At 37.7% G+C, this 13,233-nt stretch overlaps 1 protein-coding gene across 3 annotated transcripts in view; it reads left to right on the forward strand.

Moving 5' to 3' along the window:
* The first annotated feature begins 895 nt into the window (after positions 1-895).
* Positions 896-13,233, forward strand: part of LOC125828039 (dnaJ homolog subfamily C GRV2) — a 60,750-nt gene continuing 48,412 nt past the window's right edge. For all 3 annotated transcript variants that reach the window (XM_049507341.1, XM_049507342.1, XM_049507343.1), the window contains exons 1-4: positions 896-1,499; positions 3,873-4,106; positions 4,252-4,339; positions 4,450-4,658. In XM_049507341.1, coding sequence (XP_049363298.1) covers positions 1,038-1,499; positions 3,873-4,106; positions 4,252-4,339; positions 4,450-4,658 — 993 coding nt within the window. In that variant the 5' untranslated portion in view covers positions 896-1,037. The remainder of the gene's footprint in view (positions 1,500-3,872; positions 4,107-4,251; positions 4,340-4,449; positions 4,659-13,233) is intronic.

Raw genomic sequence — 13,233 nt, forward strand, 5'->3', positions numbered from 1 at the left:
TGTCCATGGGACATAAGTTGTGACTTTTGCCCTTAGCGATATAGTAGAAATTGTTGCCCATGAGACATAAGTTGCTATTTTAATCTCCAAGCTATTTTTTTCACGTTAAGGTCATTTTTTTAAATATCATTAATTAGAAACAAGAATTTTAAATCAAAAATTTTACACGATAAAAATTTAATCAAAACACTTTGGGAGACACTAGGCATAATTCCCTATATATAAGTCAAAGTTAGGCCATTTAAATTTTTAATGACTACACTATGTCTTCTTTCTTATAATTATATGTTTGTCCAATATAAGCCAAATTTCATTTTAAAAAAAGAAATTAGTGAAGTGCGTAAAATAAATAATAAAATTGAAGATATTGAGAGTTTTGCAAACAATTTAAGAAACCATTATGATAGTTGGATGAAAACTGTGTATTTTATATTGATTAAAATTTTACAAGATGATAAAATCCTAAATTGACTAGTTGGTAGTGTCATTTTGGTCAGGTGTGGAGGAGAATAGTGAAATTATTTCAAATAGGAGGGCAAAAAAAGAAATGTTTTGGTGCGAAAAGAAGTGCCTTACTGCCTAGGCAATAATCAAGGCTGTCAAAGAGGAATGAGCCCATTATTATACGTATAGTGATGAACCGGCTTCTGTGATCTGTTGGTATTTTTTGTTTTCCACATATCTCTCTCAGATTAATAGTGTGATTTCACATCAAAAGTTTTCTTCATCTTTCGGAATTCGCTAATTGGGGTTCTGTGGTTTATTCATAAATTGATGAGAGATAGGGTTTTCTGCAGATTGAATTGTTGAATATTGAGATTTCCTTCTTTCTGTAAATCTTGTGAATTGTCATGATATTTGGATTTTGATTGTGATAAAGTAAAATAATTAAAAAAAAGCTGTTCTGACTTTGAAGGCTGGGTGCCAATCAGTCTCGGCAGAGACCGTCATCGGCTGGGCCGGCCGGTGGTTCGGGAATATGGTTTTTCCTGCGCCCTAGTCCACCACAGCCTTACTCTCTTCAATACCTTCCTCAAATGGATTTTGTCAGCCGACACGCTTCTGACCAGCAAACACCTTCTGAATCCACATCCTCCTATTCTGCTCCACCCTCTCATGCCTCCGAAGAGCCCGAGTACTTGGCCCGTTATATGGTTGTCAAACACTCATGGAGAGGTCGATACAAAAGGATTTTTTGCATATCAAATTTTGCTTTGATTACACTCGATCCAGCTACATTATCAGTCACCAATTCCTACGATGTTGGGACTGATTATGATGGTGCCGCCCCTATTATTGGAAGGGATGATAATTCTAATGAGTTTACCGTAAGTGTCAGGACTGATGGCCGTGGGAAGTTCAAGTCTATGAAGTTTTCTTCCAAGTATAGAGCAAGCATTTTGACAGAGTTGCATAGAATAAGGTGGAATAAGCTTGGAGCGGTGGGAGAGTTTCCTGTTTTGCATCTAAAGAGGAGAACTTCAGAGTGGGTTCCTTTTGTAAGTGTTTTTCCTCCTTGTCTGGTTTGAATAGCTAGCAGTCTTATGGTATTAGCTTTAGACAATTCTTTCTATGATAGATGCTTTGACGTCACCCGGTTCCCTTAATTTTTCTCATGACCATCAGGTGACTTATGTGACACAATACTCGTTTTATTGGTGCTTGATAACAATATCTTATCTTACAGTGAGAAGTCAGAATTCATACAGGGAACACTAAGATTTATTTAAAACAAAGTGTTCCCTATAAGAATGTACTTATCCGGAAAAAAAGTAATGGAATGTTGTTAAAACACCAATTGTGAGTTGATAGAGGAACTATGAGATTGGTTAAGTGAGGAAGTGATGATGCAATGCTTTTGTAGGATCTTTCACTACCCCCTATATCTTTGGTGCTCATTACTTGGTATCCTAGCTATTGGCTTTTTAAGTTGTTTTTGACCTTTCCATTCAGTGTATCTTTTGTAATATTTGGCTGCAAGTGTATATTATTAAGGTGGGAAGTCCTGTGAAGCACATGTGGACACCTTTATGCTTCAGGGTAAGAGTCCGTTTGGATTGGCTTAAAAAAAGTAGCTTTTAAGTCGGGAAATAAAAAGTCAAAACTTACATGACTTTTAAGTCAAAAAAATTAAAAGTAGGGGGAATCCTACTTTTGATTTTTAACCTTTTTAAGTCATTTTAAACTTATTTTAAGTTATTTTTAATTTTGCTAAACACTCCAAAAGCTAAAAATGACTTAAAAATAAGTTTAACCAACTTTTAAGCCAATCCAAACAGGCTCTAAATTGATTAGTTCTAGTATATTTCTTAAAAATTATGCAACAGATAATTGATTTTACTGTTTTTGCGACAATATCTGATGAATTGATGTGCCCCTATTAGTGCTTATATCTTGGACAGAACCAGGAAGGTAGACTAAGGTACTTGAATTTAGTTGAGAACAGCACTGGCTTGAAATGATTATGATGCATAGCTGTGCTTAAGAAATTGTAAATCTATCTTAATATAGGCTTATTTCAATCCACTAGCATCTATCAACTTGGACAATTATTACTAGCAAACCAAGGGTGCGGCCTAGTGGTCAATGAAGTGGGTTGAGAATTATGAGGTCTCAATTCTATTCCTAAGAGAGGCAAAAAACACTAGGTGATCTCTCCCCACCTGTTCAAGCCTTGGTGGACAGAGTTATATGATACCTGTACTGGTGCGAAGTAGTAGGTACTTGTGGATTAGTCGTGATGCTCACATGCCAGATCAGACACCATGGTTATTCAACAAAAAAAATTACTTCTACTATAATGGGAATTTAAGTTGGTAACTGTTTGGATTATGATGAGATGGGCTATGTTTGGGAAAAACCAAAATATCCTAGGATGCAAGCACCAATTTGCTTTCTTGTATAAAGAAGATATCTTGCTTCAAGCTTACAGATCAAGCCCATTAAACTATAGGACGTTGTCACTTTCTATAATTGATTGTAGTCTTCAAAACTTTTTGCTCTGTGCATCTCTTTTCCTTCTCTTTTTTTTTGTTTCTTTTGGTTATGGCAAAATCCACTGATTACTGGAACACTTATTGTAGAGCATATAAAACATCTGCTAGTGAAGTTATATTATGTCCCATCCATCCCAGTTGGTGATACATTCTGGATTTACTGAAGTCTCAGCCTCTTAGGTGTCTGTTACCTGAATGTGTAACACATTTGTATCTTCTAAGGAGTAGGGGGACTTAGTCCTCTGCTTATAATCGCTGTTGGCTGTATGTTATAATGTTACAGAATGCTTTAAAGTTGTACTTGACAAAATTATTTTGTGAATTGCCTACAATTCCAAAGGGATGTCCATTGACGAAGTGTAAAAGATAATCTTTAATTTTCTTTTTGTTTTGATGTTTCAAGAATTGGCTCATCTCCAAAAAATCCATGCTTGAGGCATTAGTGACAGAATATATGCTATTAGCTTTCTCTTCCATCATGTTGTAAGGAATAAGTGGCAGGTGGTTTTGTGCTTTCTTTTTCAACAGTATTTTGAGTCCTGCTCTCTGCTCTCGGCTGTTAATAGCCTTATCTTGATATATACACCTACCGAGAGGATTAAAAAAAAAGAGAGGATTAGGGTTTTTCGGCCATCGCTGCTTAATTCTCTCTATGCTTTGGTAGTATTGATTTATGATGATCTGCTTTCCTATTGTCTATTGCTTTCTCAGTGTCAACTTGATGAGCTAAGTAATGCATACACTAATACTGAAATCTTTGTATGATGGTGACTGCACTGGTTGTATTTCTCTCGGTTTTCCTCTTTTTTTTCCAAACCCCTGCCCTGGTACAGAAAGCGAACATGATAATTTTCCTTTTCCTCTTCGGGGGTGCAGAAGTTGAAAATTACTTATATAGGAGTTGAGCTTATTGAACTAAAAACTGGAGAACTTCGTTGGTGCTTGGACTTCAGAGATATGGGCTCTCCTGCAATTATCCTACTATCTGATCCTTATGGTAAGAAAAATACAGATCATGGAGGTTTTGTTCTTTGCTCGCTCTATGGAAGAAAATCTAAAGCTTTCCAAGCTACTTCGGGAACTACAAATGCTGCCATCATATCAAATCTGGTAATAAAGATGTCCTTGCATTGCTCTCAAGTAACTAACTTTTGGCTGATTCTCATCCAATGAAACTTTACTTTCTGAACCATGAGTCATTTTCATGCTCTAGTCATACTTTTATGATGTTTAATTTGCTAAATATTTTGATCAGACTAAAACTGCGACATCCATGGTGGGTGTGGGATTAACTGTTGACAGTTCTCATGCGCTTGCTGTATCTGAGTACATAAATAGGAGAGGTATCTCTTGAGAGAATAACTATACATTTACTCTCACTTTCTTCTTGTGAAATCCTTGGTACTTACAGAATGTCATCCTACTTGTTTGACTACATCAATGTCAAATTCAGCTAAAGAGGCTGTTGGGGCAGATGAAACTCCTTGTGGAGCTTGGTTAGTAACAAGATTGCGCTCTACTGCTCGGGGGACTCTGAATACTCCAGGAGTAAGTTTGGCTATTGGCCCAAAAGGGGGTCTCGGAGAACATGGTGATGCGGTATCTCGTCAACTCATTCTCACAAAGGGTTCACTTGTGGAAAGACGACCCGAGAACTATGAAGTAAGCTGTATATTCTCTTGTTTGTTTCTTTTTCCAAGAATTTTATGTTTGAGACTCTTCTCCTTTTCTCATACAAATCTTTATTCTTAATCCCTTCAGCTCGTCCCCTCCTAGCAAGAGAATAAGACTTATCTATAAAACTTTGCGCCTTGTGTGGTCCAGTAGCATACTTAGAGAAGGCAACACAACTGACATATCAATCAACTAATATCAATCCTGTACTTGGTTTTAGCTATATTAATCCTCAGTGCCTATTTCGCTTTGTTTAGGTCTATTTTATTTCAGTACTAAATAATGTATTTTAAGGTAAGATATGATGTTTTGTAAGGTTAAGAGGTTCTTCTCTAAATGCAAACTTATCCAAACACAGGACATACACGTCACTTAGTAGAATAAAAGACTGCTGAAAAAACAAATACAAGTATTTATCACAGTTAGTTGGGGTCATTTGTATGAATACTTTTCTTTCAGTGTATTGTCTATCAGAAACAATCTCTCTACCTTCACAAGGTAGGGGTAAGGCTGCGTACACACCACTCTTTCCGGTCCCCACTTGTGAGATTACACTAGGTATGTTGTTGTTGTTGTTGCTATTAATGTATTATGATTTTAACTAAATTTACTTTGATTTTAAGAGCCTACTGTTTTAGAGACAGCTTTCTTCCATCTGATTTAAGTTTTCATTGTCTCCTTTTTTCATCTTCAATATTACATTGATGCACCTATGAATCAGTGTACTTGGACTATGTAGGGCATAGCTAAACCAAATTTGCATTTGTGTCAATTCAATTTCCTGAAGTGTGATAACCAAATAGTTAAAACAATGTTCACATTGCCAATTAAAGTTTTTTTTTGAAACTGGTAATGTTGTATTCCTCAGCATTAAGGTATGCTGGAGACCTCCAAAAGGATTGCCAATTAAAGTTAATGAGGGTGTATTAGGGAAATTAAATAGATAATGAAAATCATTATCTGATACAATTGCAGAAGTTTATGTATAACCCCAAGGACATGGTAATGATTAGTTATGAGCTACTAAAAATAAAAAAGTACATCACCTATATCAAAGACGATGCATTTACTCTCTGAGTATGAGACAATAGAACAAAAAAACCCTTAGCTATCGTGAACAAGGTTGATAGCTCATTATTCGAATATCGTGAAGCTCTCACTCATAGGCTTTACTGGTGCTCAGATCCAAATATGGCAGAAAAGGAAAGGGGTGAGTACAATGAGTACTCAGTAAGTATTGTTGATCTCCCTAGGAAGTAGTGGTGAGAGTCAATCTGGAAAGTACTCTTCCAAAATATATCATATGGATCCTAGTAGAGACAAAAAACATTAGGTGATTTCTTTCCATCTATTCCAATCTCGATAGATAGAGTTACATAGTACTTGTTGCTAATGGGAGGTGACGGGCATTCCTTTGAATTAGTTGAGGTGTGCGCAAGCTGGCCCGGATGCCACAATTATCAAAAGAAAAATCATGTGCAAGTATTGTATAAGCAGCCTGCTTTGCTTTCTTTGCATTTCCTTTTGTGAAATTATTCAATTTGCTATTTTTACGTTAGGGTTGCTTGCTTGTCTTTATTCTTGATTCTTGCCTTAAGTTGTGCGATAAATTTTAGATTTCTTGCCCTTTTTAGTGTTACTTTTAGTAAACCTTAGATTGTCACAAATGTGTTTTAGTGACATTATTTTATTGATATCTTCTATTCACCTGTTTTTTTTTTTTTTGTTAGATAAGTTGCACATGTTTTCATAGTTAGTGCTCTTCCATTTTGCCGGACTCTTTGTTGTCCCAGTGTTAATAAACTCTTCATTGTAGTAGTTTATAGATTATTGTGACTTAAGTGAATGATGGTAGAGTAAGAGCATGTCACGGGGGGGAGGGGTTAGGTGCAGGGTCAAGGGTGACAAGGGAGCCGATTAGTGCCGTCAAAACAGGCTTAGCCCATGGGGCCAGCCCAACTCAACCCGTTATTGGGGTAGGTTGGGATAGAATTTCTCAAGCCCATCTAAAATTAGGGCTTATAATTTGCTCTACGCAGATGATACCATCATCCTTTGTGATCCTGTAGAAGAACAGATAAGCTACATTAGAGTGATATTGGTACTTTTTGAAGCAGTCTCTGGATTGAAAGTGAACTGGGGAAAAAGTAGTCTCTTCCCTGTGAATGAGGTACCTCAGATAAAAGAGATGGCAGGCATACTAGGGTGTAGTGTTGGGAAGCTGCCTACCACCTATCTAGGCATGCCATTGGGTAACAATCACAAAGCCTTGGAAATATGGGATGGTATTTTGGAGAAAACTGAAAAGAAGCTCTCTGGATGGAAGGCTCAATATCTTTCACTTGGAGGACGATTGATCTTAATAAACTCTGTTCTTGATTCTCTGCCCACTTATGTGATGTCTCTATTCCCAATCCCAGGAAAAGTAGTGGAAAATCTGGATAAGCTAAGGAGAAAATTCTTATGGCAAGGCAACAAGGATGGAAAAGGCTATAGCTTAGTAAACTGGGAAACTGCTCTACTTAGCAAAGACAGAGGGGGCCTGGGAATTAAGAATTTGAAACTACAGAATGAGAGCCTATTGAAGAAGTGGTTGTGGAGGTACACTGAAGAGAGAAATTCCCTTTGGAAAGAGGTGATCATAGCAAAATATGGTGAGTTAAACCCTTGGTGTACAGAGACCACAACAGAACCTTATGGTGTGGGTGCATGGAGATCAATTAGAAACTTGTGGTCACAAATGGAGACAAATTTATATATCAAGGTGGGAAGTGGCACTAAAACAAAATTTTGGAAGGATGTTGGGATAGACCAATCCCCTCTTAGAGATCTCTTTCCAGATCTCTTTCAAATTTGTGGAAATCCTGATGCCAATGTTGGCGATTGCTGGACTGAACAGGGCTGGGATCTAGTTTTTAGAAGACTTCTCAATGATTGGGAGGTGGAAATGGTGGCTGAGATATTAGGGATGCTAGGCGGAGTGACCATCAATGCAAATGCCACAGACAGGATGTTGTGGAAGCACAGCAAAGATGGCCTCTTCTCAGTCAACAGTGCTTACAGAAGAGGTCTCCAGGTGATGGCAGGGAGACCAACACACCTCTGGAACTATTTTTGGAAGGGGGATATTCCTACAAAAGTGAAATGCTTCACTTGGCTAGTGATAAAGAGAGCTTGTTTAACACAAGAAGTACTTCAGAAGAAGGGTAGACAGCTGGTCCCTAGGTGTTTTTTATGCAATTTGACAAGCGAAACTAACAGCCACCTCTTCTTGCACTGTAATTACACTGCTCAAATCTGGAATTTGTTCCTTAGCATCTCAAATCTGAATTGGACAATGCCAGAACGTACATCAGACGTGATGAAGTGATGAAGAGCTGGGTAAGGAGAGGGGGTACCAAGAGCCAGAAGAGATGGTGGAGGCTAATACCATCATGTATATGGTGGTCAATCTGGAAGGAAAGGAACAGTAGATGTTTTGACAATAGATCCAATTCCATACACAAGGTCAAATGGAATTGTATAGTAACTCTACTTTTTTGGTGTAAACAGTTGTGTATAGTAGATACAGATCAGATTGTAGATTTGATAGGAAGTTTGTAATTGACACTTTTTGGTGGTGGCCAGCATGCCCTTAATGCTGAAGAATACAACCTTACCAGTTTCAAAAATAAAAAATAAAAAATTAGGGCTTATAAGCCCTTGGCCCTTGAGGCTTGATCAGGGACTGGCCGGGGTTGGCCCATGGGCCAAAACTTTTTATTTAAGGGTAACTTACAATAATCTCGCTAGTATATAATCTAATTACTTAAATACACGCTAGGTTGTAATATTATGAATCTTACTAGATTTTGGTACGTCTAAATACATGTATCTCGGAATATATGGACTCAAAATTAAGTTAATTTATTCTATCCAAGTAGATTGACATGTATCTAGGATACATAGACAAATATCGCACCCTCCCCTCCCTCCCATCTTGTTTGTCACTTTCTTATCACGCTCGCGTATCTGGTATGCGAGATACATGCTAATTACACTGGATTTTATGCTAGTGTTATTGAAACAAGACCATTGTTTGCTATATTTGCTTTGAAAATCTTCTCATTTTCTTGATGTTATAGAATTAAAAGTTTGAAAAGAAAAAAAAATGAAAAAAGAAAAAAAGAAGGGCTAGCCCGCTCCAGCCCTCGGCCCTTCCGGGGTTGGGTTGGGTTATACATTTTCAGGCCCTTCCAAATGAAGGGCCGGCCCGCCCTAGCCTTTCAAATTCCTTGGCCCGTGAGGCTTGGGCCGGGTGGGTTTGGGCCGACCCTTTTTGACAGCTCTAGAGTCGATAGGTTGAGAGTTGGGTCTTGGAACATAGGGACTTTAATGGGGAAGTCTATTCAGTTCGTGAAGATTCTCAAAAAGAGGAAGATGAATATAGCTTGTATTCTTGAGACCAAATTGGTGAATGGCATACTCATCTTAGTAGATAGGAATCTTAGGGAGCTAGTGGTAGTGGCTTGGAGGGTGAACAATAGGAAGATGGGGATTAAGCCATTGATGTGAGGACTACCTTGAATGTAAGCTGACTTGGATGAAGAGGTTAATAAGTGGTTTTGAAAGAATTTGGATGAGGTTGTGAGGAGTATCTTGAACACCGAGAAGCTATTCATTGGAAGAGATTTCAATGGCCACATTAAGACAACTTCAAGGGGTTATGATGATGTACATGGTGGTTTTGGTTTTAACTTTTAAGGATAGAAATGAAGGAGAGCTCTACCTTTTGTCTTCTCCAAAGCTTTTTATTTGATGATAGCTAATTCGAGTTTCCCAAAGGAGGATCACTTGGTGACCTTCCATAGTATAGTGGCTAAGACTCAAATAGATCACTTACTCTTAAGAAGTGTGATAAAAGTCTTTGTATGGACTGCAGGGTTATCTCTAGTGATTATCTCACAACTCAACATAAGCTCTTGGCAATGGATTTAGAGATAAAGAGGAAGAGGAAGAGGAAGAAGAGGGTCCTATATGACCTTCCGAGGAACAATTGGGGTGGCTTAACTATTGTCGGTGATGGGGGAGAAGTTGATGGTGATAGGGTGATAAAAATCGGGTTACTAGAATAAACAAGACAATAATGCGGAAGCAAAATTACTAAGATTAAAAACAAAAATTGGAAGGTATGTGAAATTCGAGAATAAAATCCCCAAATTTCAAGAAAAGTACTAAGAATCCTAATTGATCTTATTCAAAATTAGTGGATTAAACTAATTATGATACTAATAGAGTCAATTCAAGAACTTAGATCAAAAGTGCTCTAGACCCCTATTTCGAAGAAATGTGGGACAACAATTAGTATAAGACTGTTAGAATAGGAATAAATATATAAATCCTACTTAGTATAGGAATAGGAATAGGAATCCTAATTGGAAAAGGCGTCATAGGAATAAGAATCCTAATTTGAAAAGGAGTCCGATGTAGTGTCTATAAATAGGGTCTCAATGTAATAATGTAGATACACAATTTCAATAATATATTTCTCCTATATTTCTCACATGGTATCAGAGCAATGGTGAGAAAATTAAATCAACCTTCATTGTGCAATTTTCCGTTGACCTAAATTGCTGCCTGAGAAGATAAAATTTTCTGGCAGTGTTTTTCAGCAATTTTTTTTCCAGTGGGGGTCGCCTCCTAATTCCGAGGCTGACCATAAATTTTTTCCTGATTCCGATCAGCTTTTGGTGATCAGATCTCTTTTTCCGGCAGTCAGATCTATTTCCAACAGTTCCAGATCAGTTTTTGGTGATCAGATCATTTTTTCGGGCAGTTAGATCTATTTCCAACAGTTCCAGTTCCGGCAGTCAGCCATTCCAACAATCAGATTCTGGCCCCAAAATTCTTCTTATTTTTTATTTTTGTGAGAATATTCTAATTTCACAATATGTCGTTCGGGATTCATACTTTTGGCTCCAAGAATATAGGAAGTTCAAGTGCTATGATCACTACAAAACCATTTATGGGAAGCTCAAACTATTTAGCTTGGGCTTCTTCGGTTGAGTTATGGTGCAAGGGCCAAGGCGTTCAAGATCACTTAACCAACAATGCTTGTGTGGTAGATGAAAAGGCAAAGGCTAGTGAGGCAAATGATAAAGCCAAAGCACAATGGGAGATGGTTGATGCTCAGTTAGTCTTTTCCCCATTACCAATTTTCTTCCTCAATCCACAATTCATTTTAGAAATTAGTCTTTTCCCCAGTACCAATTTTGTACTTCAGATTATTACTGAAAGAGAGCCACAGTCTTCTAATTGTTTTCCACACAGAACACCGAAGTGTACCAGTCACCTCCTCAGTAATCCAGCTATTCAGGAGCCCATATTTCTGTGAAATGAAGCTCCTCCAAAGTGCCATATCTTCACCACAAAATCTCCACAACCAATCCACAATTCATTCTAGAAATTAGTCTTTTCCCCATTACCAATTTTGTACTTTAGATTTTTTTTTTTTTTGATAACCGAGAAATACGTCCGTGACCTGCCCTTTGGACCAATCACAGCCTTCTAAACTCGGTGGATAATGGGCCTGCCCCTCTACCCTTCTCCACTTAAATACCGGGCTTCGCTTTGCATGATGTGGGGCTTGAACCTGCAACCTAAGCCACAAATCCTCCACCTTTTGTACTTCAGATTATTACTGAAAGAGGGCCACAATCTTCTAATTGTTTTCCACACAGAACACCCAAGTGTACTAGTCACCTCCTCAATAATCCAGCTATTCAGGAGCCCATATTTTTGTGAAATGAATCTCCTCCAAAGTGCCATTTCTTCACAACAAAATCTCCACAACCATTTCTTCAGTAAACTTTCGTTGTGTGCACGTATCTTCTTTATGCCTAGACCACCTTACTCTTTGCTAAGGATCACCTTATCTCATTTGACTAGATTGTACCCCTTCTTCTCTTTGTTGCCCTGCCATAGAAATACTCTTCTTGCCTTGTTAAATTTTTTCTTTATGTTGACTGGTAGAGGGAACAAACTCATCATATAGGTAGGTTGGCCATCCATGACTGACTTTATAAGAGTTAGTCTACTGCCCAAAGACAGATATTGACTTTTCCATCTTGCTAGTTTCCTCTCACTTCTTTGCTAAATCTCATTCCACGCTTGCAGCTCCTTGTTCTTTACTCCGAGAGGCATACCTAGGTATTTAGTAGGTAGGGAAGCCACTTGACACCCAAGGTTCTCTGCTAGGATCTGCATATTAGGCACTTGGTTGATTGGGTGGAGACAACTTTTCTGCCAGTCAACATGGAGCCCTGAAACGCCTGCAAAATTGGTTTGGATAGCTCTCAAATGCCTTATTTGTGTAACTTCAACTTCACCAAAAACTAGGGAATCGTTTGCATAAAGTAGATGAGATATCTCCATAGCATTGCCCATATTTCTGTTACCACAAAAGCCTCTAATCCATCCATTCTCCCTTGTGGGGAAACTTGATGTGCAAATATTCTGTTTACTTCTCCTTAATTTAGAAACCTCTACTCTCTAGATTTTGTTGATTCCCATGTTTTTTTTATGACTATGGTGTCCGGACTAACTTTGGTGTACCTCGACTAATTCCACTGGGTACCTGCCACCTCCCACCTGCAACAAGTACCAAGTAACTCTGTCCACCTAGGCTAGGACATATGGGAAGAATCACCTAATGTTAATCGTCTCCATTGAGTTTTGAACCTGAGACCTCAGGGTTTTCAACCACTTCATTGACCACTAGGCCACACCCTTGGGTGCTCCCATTCTATTCTCACCTGTTAAAATAAGTCATCTCTTCAACAAATAGCATGCACTGTGAAAACCTCGTCCTATTATTGGCTAGCTCATTAGATCATTCTTAAAATAGGGTATACATAGCACATGAAAGATTAAGTATATATATGTTGTTCAATTTTACCAATGTTAGAATCTTAGGAATATTCTATAGCAATGTGTAAGCATAGTAGGTAGCTTGATTTACTCCTAGATTTACAACTAGCTTTTTACTCCTAGATTTACAACTAGATTTTTACTCCTAGATTTACTTCTATCTTGATTAGGTATTGATTATGTATTGATTTCCTTTCCTTTTTAGGACATTTATACTTTAGCTATTTAAACCCCAATAGCTTGTGAGAATAATCAAGCTAAGTTCTCTCTCAAACTCTTGTCCTCTCACAACAACTTCAAAAAATAAGTATATATCTGTGGTTAACTCATACTGTATAAAGGTTGAAATTTTAAGATATAATTTCTGTTCCCACTAATCATCTGGCTGAAAAGGCAAAAAACATTTTAATTTTTCGAAGTTACTATGTAATGAATAGTACTACTCTAAGTACAGTAGACAGTGTTGGAACGCAATTCCTACTTGCATTTTCTGGAACATATGGAAGCCGCAGGAGAGAAACAATAGATGTCTTATTTCTTAATGATAGGATAGACATTATCTTATATGTCAAATCTAGATGTTTGAAGAGCCTTTATTTATGGTGAAGAACTAGCTTTTAATCTGTATCTTGACTCTGTCTAATCTCTTGTACTC

Source organism: Solanum verrucosum, unplaced genomic scaffold, assembly GCF_900185275.1.
Source record: "Solanum verrucosum unplaced genomic scaffold, falcon-dt-bn FXZP01000136.1, whole genome shotgun sequence".
NCBI lineage: Eukaryota > Viridiplantae > Streptophyta > Magnoliopsida > Solanales > Solanaceae > Solanum > Solanum verrucosum.